Consider the following 20,640-nt stretch of genomic DNA (forward strand, 5'->3'; position numbering starts at 1 on the left):
GGCCCCACTAGGGAAGGAGGCACGAGGGACTGCCACCATCTTGTCTGTTGCCCTTCCTGCCACCCTGCCAGCTGGCACCTAACTCCCCCCCAGTGGCTGGGCTGCAGCAGCAGTGAGGACTGCTGGGTCCAACTGGGGAGCCAGCATTTTAGTTTCATAGTCAGTAGGGTCAGAAGGGACGTGAGCAGATCATCAAGTCCAACCCCCTGCCATGTCAGGAAAGAGCGCTGGGGTCAAACGACCCTGGCTAGGTGATTAGCAACCTCCTTTTGAAGACCCCCAGGATAGGAGCGAGCATCACTGCCCTTGGAAGTTGCTTTCAGATCCTAGCTGCCCTGACTGTGAAGTAGCTCCTCCTGATGTCTAGCCTGAACCTACTCTCAGACAACGTATGGCCATTATTTCTCATTACTCCCGCTAGTGCCCGGGGGAACAGGGACTGTCCCATTGCCTGCTGGTCTTCCTTGGCCAGTTTGTAGACGGCCACCAGATCCCCTCTCAGCCTTCTCTTGTGGAGGCTGAACAGGTTCAGGTCCCATAGCCTCTCCTCATAGGGCCTGCCCTGCTGCCCCCTGTTCATGTGAGTGGCCCTCCTCTAGACCCTCTCCATGTTGTCCACATCCCTCCTGAAGTGCAGGGCCCAGAACTGGATACAGTACTCCAACTGCAGCCTGACCAGTGTCGCATAGAGGAGGAGGATCACCTCCTTGGACCAGCTTGTGATGCATCGATGGATGCATGACAAGGTGTGGTTAGCCTTCCTGACCACGTCCTCACATTGGTGGCCCATGTTCATCTGGGAATCAATAATGACTCCAAGATCCTTTTCTCCCTCTGCACTGATGAGAAGGGAGTTCCCCAGCCTGTACGTGTGCTGCTGGCTCTTCCTCCCCAGGTACAGCACCTTGCACTTGTCAGTGTTGAAACCCATCCTGTTCTCATCCTCCCACCTCTGTAACCTGTCTAGATGTAGTTGCAGCCTATCCCTCTCCTCCACCATGCCCACTTCTCCCCACATCTTAGCGTCATCTGTGAATTTGAACAAGGTGCTTTTCACTCCCCCGTCCAAGTCGCTGATGAAGATGTTGAACAGTGTGGGGCCGAGGACCAAGCCCTGGGGGACCCCACTGCCCACATCCCTCCAGGTCAAAAATGACCCATCCACCACCACTCTCTGGGTGTGGCCCTCCAGCCAATTTGCAACCCATCTGACTGTGTAGGCATCGATGCCACAGTTGCCTAATTTTTTAATGAGAATGGGGTGAGAGACAGTGTCAAAGGCCTTTATTTTTATTAAATTTTTTTCAAGTTGATTTTGTGGACAATCCTGGATTTCATGGTTTCCGTGGAATCATGAATTGAGTAGACTCTTAATCATGATACTGGTCTCCTCTGAGGTCGGTATACCCACTTGGGAAGTGCTGTGCAGAAGCAAGGTATTACAGCAAACCAAAAACCAACAGATGGGGAAAGGCTACTCACTGAGGCATGGACAGCTGAGTCAAGGATCAGATCAAGTGAAGGTTGGGAAGATGCAGCAACCATTAGAAATTGGAAGCAGAAGGCTAAAGTGCCGAGGGATGGCATCTTGCTTAATGGTTTGTTGAAGGGCCTAGAAGGAAAAGACAGCAACAGGTTAGAACCTTTTCTCTTGATTATATAGGTGAAAAACATCAATGAACTCTACTGAAAAGTAACACTTTGGATTGAACTATGGCCATTCCACTATTTGGTGAAAGACAGACCACAGAGAAAAAATAAGGGGGACTATTTTTTGTTTTCTTCCATGACATGGAATTTGAACACAATGACTGTAAAAGCTTGGACATGAAATACCAGATCAAAATAACAAATGTTTGCCTCTTGTAAAAAAAAATGCAGGACAGTGGCTGGGGCAAGATTGGGTTGTGGTGACAAGTCCGCCACAAAGAAAATCAAACTCCGCTAATGGTTGCAGCCCATTAGGCATAGAGAAAGTGGAGCTTGCAGTACCCAATACCAGACCCATGTGCCACAAGATGATAACAGTCATGATAACAGTCCTCAACCTTCTACCACACCTGAGCCTAAAAAATAAAAGTGATAGTTAAAAGTATTGGCAGATAGCTGACACACTCATTACATGTGTATAACAAGACTCAGAGAGCAAGCTAGAAAACCACATGACCTATAGAGAAAACTACAAATTACATGTACATTTCAATTGAGTTATGTGTCCCTAAAGGAAACAAAAGAACTAAAATATTCACTCCAAAGCAAAGCCTGTAAGAGAGGAGAAGCCAAAGTGCATTGAAAACATGACTGTAAATATATCCGGTTTATGACATTCCTGCTTTGATTAAGGCATACTTCCAAAAGCAAACATCCAATATCTATCTAAAGTTTTACAACTGTTTAAATGCTTATTATGCCAAACCAGTGTACTCTCCTGAAACTCGCACCTGTTGTATCCAATGGCCTCTGATCTCCACTATCTCCATTTCTGGGATTAACTCCCTAAAGGTACCTCATTCAATTAATCCCATTTGATTCCAAACTGATCAAAAACTTGCAAAAGCAAACCAAGCACCCAAACAACAGGACACAATTGTAATATGTTAATTTTGTCCTTGCCTGCTTTGTTTGGACTTTGATTAACAAAACTATCAAGAAGAAATGCTTTGAAGCCATACAATTAAAACAGTATAAAAAGCAAGACAAAACTGCCAGCAAGGTGTGTAGTCCAGGGAAGATCAAGTAGCCATCCTGCACCCAGCTCTGAGTGAACTCCAGTCCTACTACTGGAAATTGGTGGGAGAGGATGGAGAAGATGCAGCCAATTCTACCTGCCAAAGAGACACTTGGCAAAGACTGTTCAAAGGTGCTCTGAGAGGGAGAGTGGCCAGGGATAACGACGACGACAGCGATATAAGCGGACCTCGAGACAGCGATGATGACAGCAGCAGTGTCAGCAGCAGCAGAAGCAACAGTGACAGCAACAAGGACAGTGAATAAGCCGAGAATGTAAACCCCAACATCGGGGTGAGAACTAAGAGACCGTGTTAGAGAAAGGACGGCAGATGGGTGCAACTATTGTAATGGGGGTGCGGACTTTAAATGCATTTTAAGGTGTGAGAAGAAATGCTTATGTGGGACGCTGTATATATATCTATAACTATATATATATATTTATACACACACACACACACACATATATATAACTACAGTAAAAGCTCTGTTAACCAGCATCCACGGGGAATGGGGGGGTGCCAGTTAATCAAATATGCCAGTTGTCCGAGAGGTTTTTTTCAAGAAAGAAACTAAGCCTTCATTTTAACTGTGATATAATAACGTCTAATATAACATTAACTTTTAATATAACATTTTAACTGTGCTCTGACAACTGTTAATATTTTAACTTTAAATATTTAAACTATGCTATAAGGAATAATAAAGTAAATAGTATACTGTCCTATTACTGCCCCTCAGCTGCTTCTGAAGGCACGTTGGGATCAGAGGTAGCCTCAGAACGTGGCTCTGCTTCGGAGCGCAATATTTGATCTTTGACACAAGCTGGAGAAGCTCTTTGAAGCGAGCTGTGGCTGTCTGCCTGCCTGCAAATCAGTTGCCTTTTTTCCAGGAAAATCTTGTGCACAACATGAAGTCGCATCACTTCCTGAGCAGAAGAAAAAGACTGCTGGCTCAGCACATTTCAAGAATGTTTCCAGAGATTGTGCAGCAGTAGCCCAAGCCACTTTAGTTTCTTCACTGCGGTCTTCTTCTTGTGAGTCTTCTTCAGGTGCAGTAGATCTGTCAGGATGTACAACCTTTTCTATAATTTCAGCATCAGTAAAGGTTTGTGCAACATCAAGATCTTGATCATTGTTCACCCACCCTTCAAGTTCAGTATTTTTGAGTTTAGTGAGTGGGTTAGTGGGGTCAGCGTTTTGAAGGACATCAAGAATCTCTTTTAATGATTCTTTTTATGTCTCACATTGAAACCTGCAAATTATTCTTCATCAGAAGATCCCTCTGCAAACCTCACCGCTGTCCAGTTTTCTCCAAGCCTTCCTTAAAATTGTGCTCTTCACAGCACACCAGGCACATGCCACATTGAAAATTGCATCCTTAATGGTAAACTGTGACTGAAATTCTTAGAGACTGCCTTCATAGTTGAGTAGCTTCCTCATAAAATCCCTTCTGTAGATGGATTTCAGGGTTTTGATAATTCCCTGATCCATAGGCTGTATGAGTGAGGTGACATTTGCAGGCAGGAAGATGGTAAAAATATTTCCGGACACTAATTCTGCTTCAGGAGGGTGAGCTCGACAGTTATCTAAAATCAGAATAACTTTTCTGTCTTCTGGCTTTCCAAGTTTCTTCAGATGCTCTTTCACTGCTGGTACAAAGACATGGTGAAACCAGTGAAAAAAAAAATGTCCTTGTTCACCCATGCATTAGGTTGTGCCTTGTACTCAACAGGTGGATGAATGACACCCTTGAATGCTCTTGGTCACCTGAATTTTCCAACCACTAGCGACTTGATTCTGTGTGTGCCCGCTGCATTTGTGCACGTAAGTACAGTCAGGTGGTCCTTGCTTTGCTTAAAACCAGCTGTACCGACCTCACCTGCACCAGGCAGGGTAGAAGTTGTCAAACAACACCAAAAAGGCCAGTTTCATCAGCATTATAGATCTGCTCTGGGTATACCCCATGCTCCACAACCAATTTCTGGAAAAATCCACAATATTTTTCAGCAGCCTCATGATCAGCAGATTTTTTTTCTCCGATCGATCGATCGATCGATCGATCGGATTTCCCCCTGCCCAACCCTCCCCAAAAAGCAGCTCAGAAGTGAAGGACCCATGGTCTGTGAAAGCTGTAAAGACAAGAACCGCTTCCTGCCTGCTTGGGTAAAAATCTCCTGCAGCTAATACGAGGACTATGTGGTAATATAGCTCATTTACTGAATACTAAGAAAGAGTCTTTTTTCTGTCATTTAGTGTTATAGCTTCTTCATAGTTATTAAAGCAAGCCTTTTCTGCTATTAGTCAACCAAGTGTTGTATCAATTCTTAAAGCCCTAGGTTTAAAAATCGGGCTTGTAAGTGCAACAATATACTCCCAGTATACCCTGAGTATGTGCAACCCCCAAATATTTTCATCTGGGATAGTGGGCTGGACTTGCTGATCTTCCAAGGTCCCTTCCAGCCCTAATTACCCTTTTATTGGTCAGCTTCAAGGACTTTGCTTTGACTAAGGGAAAATGGTTCAATTTATCATTATTATTCACACTAGAACTGCATTAACTTCTAAATAAGAATTGCTGCCTCGCTACTAGTCCTGGCATCTAGAAAAACTTTCACAAAGGGAACAAGCATGTGGACACCTGTAAAGCAGCCAACATTGCCTTTACCAGCTGCAGAAAAAGAAACTTGTTCAGTTTAGTCCCTCATCATTATATTTACTCTCCTGCCATGAGCGTTTCTGAAGCTTGAGCATGTTTGAATTTGAGGCACAGCTCAGTGGAGAAGGGGGAGTTTTTATCCACAGGTAAATTGTTACAGCTTAAATATTTTTTGTGTGGAACATTAAATAAACCAATAAATAAATACAACAGAAGAATCCACCCCTCCTGCCCCCTGTCCCTGTAGCCTCTGATTTTCTGCACTCATCTTCTGAGCATATCACAGTCTCCTGTGGTCCTACTATGTCTCTCCTAGCTGCTGCCCCTCCTTGTTTTTCATCTTTCGTTGTTAACAAGACAAAAACTCCATCATTCATATATAGAATAGACACTCCTTTTGAAAACTCACAGGGAACACTGATTCAAAAGAGTTAGAGAGGTAAAGATTTTTTAGATGACACTGAACCATCTGTATAGGTGAGAGACCTTGGGCTAGACCAGTATTTCTCAATCTTTTTGACTCTACGCACCCCTTAGAAAATAAATGAAAGCTAACAGCTGGCATTTTCTAAGTACAGAAAAATGATAGAGTGATTCTGTTACAAAGAGCTGTTGCAAGGAACTGAAAAAGGCATAGGCCAGAAGGTTTTTGGCACTACTGGGTATTTGCACACGTGCTTGTGCCGCAGTGCCAGGAGCTTTTAAAAGCACCTGATGCTGTGGCGCATACATTTGTTTAAACAGCAAAATGTGCATCAGCGCTGAGAAAATGGCAGTGGCGTGCTTTTGAACTAAAACACATAGAAGGTGTCTTAGTTCAAAAGTGCACTGCCATCATGTTCCGCACGCTGATACGCATTTCACCATTTATACAACTGCATGCGATGCAGTGCAGTGCGCATCAACTCGCACATGGGGTAGACTCGATTAACTGGGTCTCCTCCGATGCATCGGATCTCCGGTGTGTTGCAGCATGAAAAGGTATGTGTATAAATGCCCATAGATTCCCATTTGAACTCTCTGGGTTTATCATATGAATCATGTAGATATTTGTAGACCTAAAAGTGCTGATCTTGAGCGGCACCTTAAAAGGATCTCAGAGCACCCCGGTTGAGCATCATTGGACTATACAAATGTGCTACTGTGGCCATCAACAAGAACCACAAGCTCTAAAGGGGGAATTATATGAACTTAGCACCAGAGGAAGTTATCTCTTGAAGATAGCTACAAACACCTTGGCTTTTTGGAACATGACTCCATCAGCACAACTGATGTTAAAAGAGAAACTACACTGGAATACAAGAGACTATTAACTCTGGAAATCTAAGCTTAATAGAAACAGCCCCTATGAAGCAATTCATAACTTTGCCAGTCCAGTTATATCTTACACTACTGTGATAACAGATTGGACAGATTGGACTCTGGAAGAACAGGGGTGAAAATGCAACATGTGCTAGGATGATACCCAATACTGTCAGCAGCTGCTTAACAATGGCAAAAAATGTGTACTAGGAAAGGCACAACCAAGTAGCCAGTGCTCTTCCATCTGCATAGGGGTCAGAAATGGTTGGACCAACAAACCTGATTCAGCAGCACATGATGGAGTGAAGATCCTTTGGGACAGCACTGTGTTTGGCTAGGCCGGGGGAAACCAGAAAACCAGCCATCCTGCTGATTCAGGTTTCAGGATGACACCTACAAAAGTCACTGCTGCTTTAATCCAGAGCAGCAGAAAATTCAGCTGAATTGTTGAAGGGATGAGCCCTAACCATCCATTTCCATGCTATGTACCTCAATCCAGAAATGAAGCAGTGGCAGCCCCAGCAACGCACTCAGCACTTGGGGTTCCAGCATGTTCAATGCTGGTGGCTTGAGATGCCATCAGAGCATCCTCACTGCCTTATTTCCATGGTGGATAGAAGTGCAACAAGAGTGGGTAGATGGGGCTTATTCTGTCAGTGGTGAACTGTCTCTCAGGTCATGATGTAGACATACCTATCTCTGGGATGAACATCTGGTGGTGAAGGAAGAAAAGATCCCTAAAGAGAAATCCCTAAGAACTGCATTTTAATAAGCATGAGGAAGAAAAGTCAAAGAACTATCTTTACAGATTCTCTAGGGATGTTGATTAAAACCCAGAAGGGCCAAATCTCAATGCCTTGGACATTTCCCGCAGTATTTAGAGCCTTCGAAAAGCTGTTTCGTGAACGCATCTTCCATATCATGATGGACCTTTTGAGGAACTGGTTGGCAACAGCTCTAATAAACAACAGGTTGATAGAGAGATGGTGGGAGGAAACAACAGGACAATACTGTTCGGCATGGAAAAGCAAGGTTGATACGAGACTAGACAGAGTTTTGAATAATTTTGCATATCCCATGATTCCAGGCACAAGTTTACGAGGAAATGCAAACAACACAGACCAGATTCTGTTCTCCGAGGGCACATCTACATGAAGCACTTGATGTGCAGCAGCCCAATAACACTGCACAGTAGCATGCTGGGCAAAAACCATGCAAATACACTGCTGCACAGTAGTATTAGGCTACTGTGCAGTAACCATCACTAAAAAATGGTATGCTGGTGCTACTGTGCAGTAACTGCAGTTACTGTGCATTTAGTTAGTACTTCATTAAGCAAGTAGTAAACTAAATGTGTAGTAACTACTGCACACGAAGGAACGTGCAGATGTGCCCAGAGAGAGACCATCTATGCAGTTATGCAAGTCCAACTACCTATTACCATAAGTTTAGTATACACATAGATTGCCGACTCATATTTGTATTTATTTATGAGTCCAGTAAGCTCTAAAACATTCATCTTAGTTATGAAATATTTTAAATATTTTATCAAATATACCTTTTAGTTAAACAAGTACAGAGTCTACATATCATATTTTCTCACAAACTTTTCCCCAAAAGTCAGCCCTCCAAAATTGGGATACACCTCTTAAGCAGGGAAGCTGACTCTTCTGCCTAGAACAGAAGCGCCTGCTTTGATTCCTGCTCCATAATCAACTGTTCAGCAGCAGTGGTGCTACTTTTCAAGCAAGTGGGGGAGTCAGTTGACTTAATTGCTCATTGTTCTTCATTCCACAGGTGTTAACAAATGTCTCTCCTTTGTAATGGCCTTGATGTTTCACTAATTAAATTAACCTTGTTTCTGGTAATGTTGCTGTTCACTAGCTACTCCTGGTCTCTCCTTCCTCCTTTATGCAGCCTTGCAGACTTCTTAGTCCTGTCCCTGCTCTATGCAGGAATAAGCAGGGAAACAAACTTTTCCTCTTCATTCTGCATTTCCTAAAACAAGGTGTGTATCTAATTCTGGGGTGTGTATCTTACTCATATGTGTTGTGTTTACAAAAATATGGTATTAAGAACATTAGTGCTGTACTAGGTCAGACCAGTGGTCCGTCCATCCATCCATTTAGTATCCTGTGTCCGGGGGTGGAAGTAGAAGATGCTTTAGAAGGAGAGCGTATGAACAGGGAATATCTAGAGTGATCTATATCCTTTATTATACTCTCCCTGCCCTTATTATACATCCACCATCATCGGTCCTTCATGACATCCTTGGACTCTTCTGTTTAATAGCTATTAATGGGCCTGTTTGCAACGAATCTGTCTAATTCTTTTTTGCACCCAGTTATAGTATCTTCTTCACAACCTCCTGGGGCAATGAGTTGCACAAGTTAACTATGCATTACACAAAAAGTAGTTTTTTGCATTTTTTGTATTGCTTCAGTACAATGAAATTTAAGATGCTTTCTTCTTTGCATGTGTAACACGTCATAAGAAAGATTATTTGTCTGAGAAATACGTGCATTGTTTTGATATTATCTATTCTAATCTTTCCTTCTAATATATTAGGTACTATGGCATTGCTAAAAAGTGATTTAACTTCCCTGGGTTTTCACCAAATCAGAATTTAAGCAAAGTTGTACTTATACCAAAGCAAACTGATAACAGTATTGGTGATCACAACACAAATGGTCTTTGTTCATGCTTTTGGGCTCAGATAGCATGCCATGAAACTGCACAAAAGCATTATTTCAACAATATGTCAAAATTATCACTAGGGTAATCAGCTGTATGTATGGTAATGAGCCGTTATATTTACTTTGCAAGGTCACTGGGACTGGTCATTTATATGCAAGTGGTTAAAAAAACCCAGAGACTAGAGCTAATAAAACTTTTCAGAGGCATTGTGTCAACATAAGTACAGAAGAGAAGGCAAACACTCTCCACATGTGGAACATTTGATAGCTAAATCTACCTAAGGAGAAGAGAACATAAAAACTTGAGATCATCATGGAAAAGCACAAGGAAATTCAACATTTCCTTCTTTCTTTCCCTCACCTCTGGACATCACAGCCCTTTACACCTAGCACTGCTTAATCTTGCCCCCAAGACAACTCAAAGAGGGACTTAATAGCCGCAACAAAACATTAACCTCACCAGGAAGGACTACAAAACAATATAGTGCAACCTTTAAGGAGTTCATTCTGCTCAGTTCACCAAAGAAAAGGCTGAAAGGTGACTTGATCACTGTGCTTGAAATGATCTGATAGGAGCAGCATTTCAGTCTTGCAAAAAACAAAAAGGCAAAACAAGGCAATACAAGCTTGAAACAGGTTTGGACCTTGTAGACAGATGCACTTCAATAGCATTGCAGGTAATGGAGCAGGAGAGGTGCTGGGTTCACTGTCACTTGGATTCTTGAAGAGAAGTTTAGATATCTTGCCAGAAAAAAATGCTTTCATTCGGGTTTGTGGGGGGGGAATTCAATGATTTATCAAGCTACAGGTCAGATTAGCTGATCCTTGTGGTCCCAACTGACTTTAAAACCAAGGACTTTCTAATTCCTTTAATTTTGTGACCTTCGTTTCTTCCCCCTTACAACCATTCTCTCTCTCTTCATTTGCTCTGGTGTTTTTCCTGTCAGGAAGCCCAGAAAGGGTGCTTCAGAATAGCTTTGTTTTTTTTCTGTTGACATTTTCCACAAAATAAATAAATAAATAAATAAAGTAAGTTTTTTTGGAAGAACATCTCAGATTGCACTGGAAAACCCAGAACTAAAACATTGAATTTAGTTTTCAGAAATCAAAACTGAAAAGTTTAGTAGGAGAAATTATTGATAGATATCAAGTAAAGCATCCAGTTTCTGTGGGAATTTTCATTTGAGCAAACCTCCAATTTTACATTAAACACATTTTTTTTTTAATGGAAGATTTTCAACCAGCTCTAATTTTGGTGTTGGTGCTGATGGATCGGCCAGCAGAAAACAGTGTCTAGACTCCTTAGCATGTTTCATCCTCAGGATAGTTGAGAAACAAGCAAGAAAGACCCAAATTTGCTACCAAATCTCTTCCCTGCACCATAGTATACAGGTTTGCTGTTTAACCCTTACCTGAAAACAAAACATATTACTCAGATTTAGCTTTCAAAATATACAGTACTGGTCCGCACAACCTCAAAGCTCTTTTTCATTCCTGATTTCTATGAGCTTGTCATTAGGTTAGTGGGTCTTAATAGCGCCTCTTACAAATCCAGGTCAGCACTGTTTCTTTTGGATGAAAACCCTGGAGTATTTTACCTGTTTCAGTTTCTGTTCAGGAAAAGTCACCCGGTGGGATCTATGCCACCATCTTACACCAGCACCACTTGCTTCACCGCTGCTGCTTCAAAAGGAGATCATTCACAATGCCACTTGTTGAAGGAGCTGATCGAGCTGTCAAGACAAGAGAACATGTTCCTTCTGTTGCCCCGACTTGGTTTCAAAGTAAAAGGAGAGGCTGAGCTGCGCTGCCATTAGTGAATGCAGGAGCATTTTAAAGGAGCTGTTTCCTGATGGCAGGTAATGAGCATGGGTTTCCGCAACCCCAATCCAAGTCTCTAAGTCCCTTATCTGCAGGTTTGCTCTGTGAAGTGGACTAACTTGTTCTGTTGGCGTCACTCACTCTGCTCGTTTTTTACAAAGTAAAGGGCTCGGGATATGTAACTTAACTGAGTAAAACGAGGCTTTTCCCATTGGTGTTTATGCAGCTGCCGTGGAACAACGTGGTATTTCTGGCTTTGATTTAGAGACGACAAAGGGAAACAATGTTAATGTTATTCTGAATGAGCTGGCACCACACTTGCTTCCATGGATGTATGAATGTATTGATCTTGGCAGTAACTGAAGCTGGTTGGAATGCCCTATTGTAGGTTTAAATATGTTGCTATTATAGTATCACCATGTCGAACTGAGAGTAAGGAGAAGAGCGGAAAACTCCATGAACCCCAATGGGGAGCTAGTATTATTATTCTTTCCTTCTTTATTTATTTCATTATTATTTCTATAATGCCCCAGCTCAGGATCAGGCACCCATCGTGCTTGGTGCTGTACATGCAAGTAACACGTATGTAGATTCTTAAATGACTGCTTTCAGTGTAACACCTGAATACCTTGCAGTCATTAATGGATGCTGTTCTCATGACACATGGTGCTGTGTTAGCCCAGTTTCACAGATAGGGATCTGAAGGTGAAGTTGCACATTACACTAAGTCCATACTAAATGTGTGGAGTGTTAACTGGTGCTAAAGGTAGAACATGTTGTGAGCAGTCACACGTTAATACCTTTTCTTGCCAGCACAGCTCTGACTTGCCCATAGAAGCCTGGCAAGCAGGGGGGGCAGCTAGGAGCCAGGATACCTGAGCTCCATCCGTGCTCTGGGGATGGAGGTGAGGGCTGGAAGCACTGCATCTTGGGATGCTGGAGGACTCCAAATTACTCATTTTACCTCTCTGACTGAATCTGGAATCAAAGTTAGGTCTTTTGAGCCAGAGGCTAGCAACCTAAATGGTAGACCAGTCTTCCCATACCAGAGAGTGCCTGGCACTTGGTGGCAGATGGTGTGCACAAGGTAAAAGAGATGGACAGATGCAATTGCAGTGGAAGCAGCAAGAGCCCTCATGTGACCGAAATTTACCCAAACACCATTATTCTCATCTTACTCCTTCCATGGGTGGTTGCAAAGAAGAGCAACATGTACCCTTCACAGCAGAGCCAAAGCATTGTATGTGCCTCAGACCAAAATTGACAACATAGAAATCTCTCCCTAGCCCTGCTGGCACCTAAACTCCTGGCTCTGGGAGAGCAAGTACATTCTCTCAGGGTTTGGGTGGCACAAGTGAAGCAGCTATGTGAAGCAGAGAGGTTCATAGATGAAGCTTTCAGGGATACTGTAGAGCAGACCCATCTCCACTGTAGCAGCTCCCATGCTGCTGAGCAGGATGAGAGCCTCAGGGATGGAGTGCGTCAAACTGGGAAAGAGAAACTATCCCTTAGATGGTACCCACCTTACAGAAGATGTTACAGCATCTGCGCACCAAAGATACTCTTCCAAGGGAGGGAACCCCACAGCATAGAAGGAGGCAAGTAGTGGTAGTGGGTGATTCGATTATTAGGCACATAGATAGCTGGGTTTGTGATGTCAAAGAGGACCTCATGGTGACTTGCCTGCCGGGTACAAAGGTAATGGACCTCATGAGATGTGTAGACAGGCTGCTAGGAAGAGCTGGAGATGAGCCAGAGGTTGTGGTTCATGTGGGTACCAATGATTTGGGTAAGAGAAGCAGGAAGATCCTGGAAGCTAAGGTTAGGTTGCTAGATAGGAGCTTGAAGTCTAGGACCTCTATAGTAGCATTCTCTGAAATGCTTCCAGTGCCACATGCAGGGTCACATAGGCAGGCAGAGCTCTAGACTGTCAATGCATGGTGTAGGGAGGAAGGGTTTAAGTTTATTAAGGGGACCTTTTGGGACAAGGGGAGTCTGTACACAAGGGATGGTCTCCACCTGAGCCAAAATGGTACCAAACTGCTGGCATGCAACATTAAAAAAGGTGGTAAGGCAGCTTTTAAACTAAAAACAGGGGGGAAGCTGACAGGTGCAGAACAGCACATAGTTCAGATTGACATGCCCTCTGCAGGGGTGAGACCATTAAAAAATGGGGACAAGAAACAGGATGAAAACAAGCACAGGCAAATGCCTTTAATGAATAAAAGGTCACAGAAAATAAACATGACTAAATTTAATGTGCATTAAGCTAATGCGCATTCAGCGATTTTTGGCAGGTGTCTACATGTGTGCAGAGACTTGGAACTAAAGTTAGTCCCAAGTCCCTCCAGTTCTGCCATGTACTCCTGTGGCCACTGGCTACATGGCTGCCAGCACTTGGGACTAACTTTAGTCTCAAATTGAAGGCAGGAGAGGCAGCCAGCTAGAAGCACTGGGGCTGGGCTCAGGCCGGCCCTCTAGTGCCTGGTCAGTTCCAGCACTAAAGTTAGACATGTGTTAATACATATTTGTGGGTATCAAATTTAGGTGCAATTAGCCTGAGTTAATGTGCATTAAGGACATGCTCATGTAGCCAGGTGACAGTAATGCATGTTAATGTAGGCTAATGCTCATTCTGAATGACAGCCAGCATAGCTTTGTTGCAGGTAGGTCTTGTTTTACCAGTCTCATCTCCTTCTATGACCAGGTCTCTCACCACCTGGACATGGGAGACAAGGTAGATGTTATATACTTGGATTTCCAAAAGGCTTTTGATCTAGTATCCCACAATATCCTTGTAGGAAAACTGGTCAACTGTGGGCTCAGCTGCTCAGTGGTTGGGAAAGTGGCTACAAGGTAGGACCCAGAGACTCATGAACAGATCTGTGTCATCCTGGCACGAAGTGGCCAGTAGTGTCCCTCAGGGGTCCATGCTTGGACCAGTGCTTTTCAACATCCTTATCAATGATTTGGATGGGGGAGTGAAAAGCTCGCTGGCCAAGTTCACGGATGACACCAAGTTATGGGGCAGTGTAGACACACCAGAAGACAGGATGCAGATACATGCAAACCTGGACAGGTTCGAGAGTTAAGCAGACTGGAACCAGACGAAGTTTAATGCTTCCAAGTGTAAGGTGCTGCATCTGGGGGCAAATAACCTTCAACATACATACAGGCTCGGAGGTGACAGCCTGACTTGCACCATGGCCAAAAGGGACCTAGGGGTAATGATTGACCATCACATTAACATAAGCCATCAGTGCGATGCAGTGGCCAGCAGGACAAATAACATGTTGGCATTCATCAACTGATGCATCTTGTGTAAAAGTATGAAAGTGATACTCCCGCTGTACTCAGCACTGGTGAGACCGCAGCTGGAGTACTGAGTCCAGTTCTGGGCGCCATACTTCAATAAGAATGTGGAAAAACTTGAGAGGGTTGAGAAAAGAGCCACCCATATGATCAGGGACTTGCAAGACAAGCCATATGAGGAAAGGCTGAGGGACCTGGGCCTCTTTAGCCTAAAGAAGAGAAGGTTGAGAGGAGACTTGATAGCAGCTTACTGCTATATCAGAGGAGTGCATCAGGAGCTCGCTGAACAACTGTTCATTAGGGCACTCCTGGGGAAGACCAGGACCAATGGATATAAACTCCTGGAAGGCCATTTCAGGCTTACTACCAGGAAAAACTCCTTCAGATTCAGGGTGTGCAGATGGTGGAATAAACTCCCTCCAGAAGTGGTGCAGTCACCTACCCTGGAGGTTTTCAAGAGGAGACCGGACAGGCACCTCGCTGGGGTCTCCTAACCCCAGTTATCTTCCTGCCTAGAGCCGGGGGGGGGGGGGGGGTGGAGGCTGGACCCAATGATCTGCGAGGTCCTTTCCAGCCCCTTACAATCTATGAATCTATGAATCATTAATATGTTTTATGTAGACATGCCCACAGAGAAGTAACTAACCAGGAAACAAAGGCATACCAGGTTTTATATTAATGCTAAAGGTCTAACATAAGCGGTGGGGGAATTTGAATGCTTATCAGTTAATAAACCATGATGTCAATATCATATCTCAGCAACATGGTGGAATGAGGAAAATTAATAGGATGCAGTACAGGATACAAATTATACAGAAATGATAGAGTAGATCATATCAGTAGGGCAGTGGCACGCTACATCAAAGAACACCATACTGGAGGCAGAAAGCAAATGCATACTACACATCATAAAGAGGAAAGCAGACTAAATGAAAGACAGCAAGGTTTAATGTCAGTGTTCCAGAGGCAGTAAGTAGAAAAAAGGCTTTTTTCCCAAAAAGTGGAAGTCAAATTCTAATGAGGAAAATAAAAAGGAGCATAAACACTGGCAAAGCAAATGTAAGACTGCAATAAGACAAGCTAAGAGAGAATTTGAGAAGAAACTTGTTAGAGACACAAAAGGTAACAATACAAATTTCCTTCAGTACATTAGAAGCCAAAGATCTACCAGGGAGTCAATTGGACCTTCGATGATCAGGGTGTAAAAGGGGCACAAAAGGACAAGAGGGTCATTGCTGAGAAACGAAATGTGGCGCTGCAAACTGCACATGTGCACTTGTCTGGATGTGCCCCTAGGGTCCTGAAGGAGCTCAGCTTGGAAATGGCTGAACTCCTAACTGTAGTATGCAACCTATCACTAAAAACAGCCTTGGTACCAGAGGACTGGAGAGTTGCCAATGTGACTCCATTTTAAAAAAAGTTTCTAGAGTGGATGCAGGGAACTACAGACCAGTGAGCCTAACTTCTGTTCCTGGAAAACTGGTAAAAATAAAAATGAAAAAAAAGAATTGTTCAGCACATGGATGTACATGACTTGCTCTGGAGGAATCAATATGGCTTTGCCAAGACAAAACGTAAGGTGTTTGTTGTGGGAGACTCCCTCCTGAGGGGGACGGAGGGGCCAATCTGCCACCCCGACCCCTTAGCCCGGCAAGTCTGCTGCGTCCCAGGGGCCCGCATCCGGGACATTGCGGAGAGGATCCCCAAGCTCCTCAAACCCACAGACCACTATCCCATGCTCCTTATTCATGTGGGCACCAATGACACGGCTCGGAGCACTCCCAGCCAGGTCATGAGGCACTACAGGGATTTGGGAGCGGGGCTTAAGGGTCTGGAGGCACAGGTGGTGTTCTCGTCGATCCTCCCAGTCTCAGGCTATGGGCTGAGAAGGGACAGGAGGATCTATGTGGTCAACCAAAGACTGCGGCGCTGGTGTCGTCAGGAAGGCTTTGGCTTTCGTGACCACAGCCCGCTCTTTGGCGAGAGAGGCAGCGAGCTGCTGGGAAGAGATGGTCTCCACCTCTCTCCCCTAGGGAGGAGGCTCTTCTCAGCCAGACTGGCTGACCTGCTCCACCGGGCTTTAAACTAAGCCCGCTGGGGGACGGGGGGACTACCGCCACTGCTGGCCCGCTGAGCAATCCTTGCAAAGCCAGAGGATCACGGCACTCAAGGGAGCCCACCCCAGCCCCAGCCCTGGTAAAATCTGTGGGCAAGGAAGGAGCCCCCCAGGGGGCGCTTGCCTGCCTGTACACTAATGCCAGAAGCTTGGGGAATAAGCAGAAGAAGCTCATCCTCCTGCTCAGTGCAAACAATTATGATGTCATAGGGATCACGGAGACCTGGTGGGACTCCACCCATGACTGGACCACGGGGATAGATGGCTATACCCTGTACAAGAGGGATCGTGTAGAGAAAAGGGGCGGGGGTGTAGCTCTCTATGTTAAGGAAAGCTACGCGTCCCTGCAAGCCGATATTGGCGACCAGGGTGGACGGCTGGAGACCCTCTGGGTTAAAATCCGTGGGGAACACGGCACAGGGGACACAATGGTGGGAGTCTATTACAGACCTCCCACCCAAAGTCCTGAGCTAGACCAGGAGTTTGCCCAGGAACTGGCTGAGGCAGCTTGCTCCAGGACCATGGTTGTCATGGGAGACTTCAATTACCCAGACATCTCGTGGGAGGATCGCTCAGCAAAATCTGAGCGGTCGCAGAGCTTCCTCTCGTGCGTGGATGACCTCTACCTGACTCAAGAAGTCTATGGGCCAACGAGAGGCAAAGCGCTGCTCGACCTGGTACTGGCTACGGGGGATGACCTAGTCGGCGACCTAGTGATCGATGGGAAGCTGGGTGACAGTGACCGCAAGCTGATCACCTTCACCATCTGCCAAAAAGCTGGCAAGTTTGTCAGCAACACACAAGTCCTTGACTTAAGGAAAGCCGACTCTGACAAGCTCAGGAGGCTTGTCAGTGAGGTCCTAAGGGACTGTGACCACAGGGAGAGGGGAGTTCAAGAAGAGTGGTTGCTCCTCAAGGGAGCGATCCTCAATGAACAAACTAAGTCTATTCCATCTCGGAGGAAAGGCAGCAAGAGGGCACAGCAGCTCCCCTGGCTCTCCATGGACCTAGCAGACCTCCTGAGGCTAAAAAGAAAGGCCTACAAAGGATGGAGGATGGGAGTCACCTCCAAGGAGGATTATTCTGCACTGGTCTGGTCCTGTAGGGAGCAGACCAGGAAAGCCAAGGCTGCAACTGAACTCCAACTAGCTTTGAGCATCAAGGACAATAAAAAGTCCTTTTTCAGATATGTGGGGAGCCGGAGGAAAAGCAGGGGCAATGTTGGACCCCTGCTGAACCAGATGGGGCAACTGACAACTGACGCCCAGGAAAAAGCCAACCTATTAAATAGGTACTTTGTGTCGGTCTTTCATCAGCCCCATGGGACGCCCGTGCCCGCTACAGGGCCGGGAAGTCCGGGCGAGGGTGATCCCCTGCCCTCCATTAATGCTGACTTCATGAAGGAACATCTTGAGAAGCTGGATACCTTCAAGTCAGCCGGCCCTGACAATCTTCACCCCAGGGTACTCAAGGAGCTGGCGAGCATCATAGCCCAGCCTCTAGCGCGGATCTTTGAAAACTCTTGGCGCTCTGGTGTAGTGCCTGAAGACTGGAAGAAGGCCAATGTGGTGCCTATCTTCAAGAAAGGGAGGAAAGTGGATCCGGCTAACTATAGGCCCATCAGCCTGACTTCTATCCCGGGGAAGATCTTAGAAAAGTTTATTAAGGAGGCCATCCTTAATGGACTGGCCGACGCCAACATCTTAAGGGATAGCCAGCACGGGTTTGTTGCGGGTAGGTCTTGCTTGACCAATCTCATTTCCTTCTACGACCAGGTGACCTATCACCTGGACAAGGGAGAAGAGATTGATGTCATATATCTTGACTTCAAAAAAGCCTTCGATCTGGTGTCCCATGATCGTCTCTTGGAGAAACTGGCCAATTGTCGCCTTGGGTCCTCCACGATCCACTGGCTGGAAAATTGGCTCCGGGGTCGGACCCAGAGGGTAGTAATTGATGGAAGTCACTCATCGTGGTGTCCTGTGACCAGTGGGGTCCCCCAGGGCTCTGTCCTTGGACCCATACTGTTCAACATCTTCATTAATGATGTGGACACTGGAGTCAGAAGCGGACTGGCCAAGTTCGCCGATGACACCAAACTTTGGGGCAAAGCATGCACACCAGAAGACAGGTGGATGATCCAGGCTGACCTGGACAGGCTCAGCAAGTGGGTGGATGAGAATCTGATGGTGTTCAACGCCGATAAATGCAAGGTTCTCCACCTTGGGGAGAAAAAACCCGCAGCATCCTTATAGGCTCGGCAGTGCTATGTTGGCTAGCACTATGGAAGAAAGAGACTTGGGGGTCATCATTGACCACAAGATGAACATGAGCCTGCAATGCGATGCTGCGGCTAGTAAAGCGACCAAAACGCTGGCTTGCATCCATAGATGCTTCTCAAGCAAATCCCGGGACGTCATTCTCCCCCTGTACTCGGCCTTAGTGAGGCCGCAGCTGGAGTACTGCGTCCAGTTTTGGGCTCCACAATTCAAAAAGGATGTGGAGAAGCTTGAGAGAGTCCAGAGAAGAGCCACGCGCATGATCAGAGTTCAGGGAAGCAGACCCTACGATGACAGGCTGAGAGCCCTGGGGCTCTTTAGCCTGGAAAAGCACAGGCTCAGGGGTGATCTGATGGCCACCTACAAGTTTATCAGGGGTGACCACCAGTATCTGGGGGAACGTTTGTTCACCAGAGCGCCCCAAGGGATGACGAGGACGAATGGTCACAAACTACTACAAGACCGTTTCAGGCTGGACATAAGGAAGAATTTCTTTACTGTCCGAGCCCCCAAGGTCTGGAACAGCCTGCCACCGGAGGTTGTTCAAGCTCCTTCACTGAACACCTTCAAGATGAAACTGGATGCTTATCTTGCTGGGATCCTATGACCCCAGCTAACTTCCTGCACTTTGGGCGGGGGGCTGGACTCGATGATCTTCCGAGGTCCCTTCCAGCCCTAATGTCTATGAAATCTATGAAATCTATGAAAGGGAAATTGTGGTTCATGAAACTACTCCAGTTCTTTGAGGGTGTCAATAAGCAGATGGATTGGGACAATCCAGTTGCCATAGTATATTTGGACTTCCAAAATGCCTTTGACAAGCTGCCTCATCAGAGGCTCTTAAGGAGGCTCAGTAGTCATGGGATTATGAATCAGAAATTGGCTTTAAGATAGAAAGTAAAGAGTGAGTATAAATGGTCAGTTTTCAGGGTGGAAAGAAGTAAGCAGCAGGGGTCCTTGGGAATCTGTTTTGGGACCAGTGCTGTTTAACATCTGGAAAAACAGGTGAGTAGGAAGGTGGCCAAATTTGTGAATGACACAAAATTACTCAAAGTGGTAAAGACCAAGGTGGACTGAGAGGAACTACAGAAGACCCTGGCGCTATTGGATAAGTGGACAACTAATTGGCAGATCAAATTCAATATGGACAAATGTAACATGATGCACCTGGGCAAAAAATATCTCAAACTATTCCTATGCTAGAATGGGCTCTACATTAGCTGTTACCACACACGAAGAAAACCTGAGAGTCATTGTGGACAGTTCACTAAAAACATTGGCTCAGTGCCCAGCAGCTGTCAAAAAGGCAAACAAAATGTTAAGGATTATTAAGCTCTATTAAGAAAAGAATTGTAAACGAAATGGGAAGCATCGTTATGCCCCTTTATAAGTCCATGGTGAGTCCGCACCTTGAACACTGTGCCCATTTCTGGCCCTCACACCTCAAAAAGGGTATAGAGAAGGTCCAGAGAGGAGCAACAAGGATGATTACTGGTATGAAGGGGCTTCCATCTGAGGAGAGACTAAAGAGACTGGGCCTGTTCAGTTTAGAAAAGTGATGCTCAAGGAGGGACATGAAAAGGGTTTACAAAATACTAAATGGTGAAGAGGAAGTCAGTAGGGATTTATTATTTATTCTCACAATATAAGAGCTAGGGATCACAAAATGAAACTAGTAAGTTTAAAACTAATATAAGGAAGTTATTTTTCACGCAACCTGCAATTAAAG

At 45.2% G+C, this 20,640-nt stretch overlaps 1 protein-coding gene across 5 annotated transcripts in view; it reads right to left on the reverse strand.

Annotated features, from left to right (window-relative positions):
• The window catches only part of ADGRF5 (adhesion G protein-coupled receptor F5), a 114,747-nt gene that overhangs the window by 44,130 nt on the left and 49,977 nt on the right, over positions 1 to 20,640 (reverse strand). For 3 of the 5 annotated variants that reach the window (XM_019480135.2, XM_014601630.3, XM_019480173.2), the window contains exon 2: positions 1,483 to 1,612. In XM_019480135.2, coding sequence (XP_019335680.1) covers positions 1,483 to 1,587 — 105 coding nt within the window. In that variant the 5' untranslated portion in view covers positions 1,588 to 1,612. Of the gene's footprint in view, positions 1 to 1,482; positions 1,613 to 10,981; positions 11,348 to 20,640 lie in introns of those variants that run through there. The other 2 variants (XM_014601631.3, XM_019479896.2) reach the window with 2 other exon arrangements.

This window comes from Alligator mississippiensis, chromosome 1 (genome assembly GCF_030867095.1).
Source record: "Alligator mississippiensis isolate rAllMis1 chromosome 1, rAllMis1, whole genome shotgun sequence".
In the NCBI taxonomy this organism is placed as follows: Eukaryota; Metazoa; Chordata; order Crocodylia; family Alligatoridae; genus Alligator; species Alligator mississippiensis.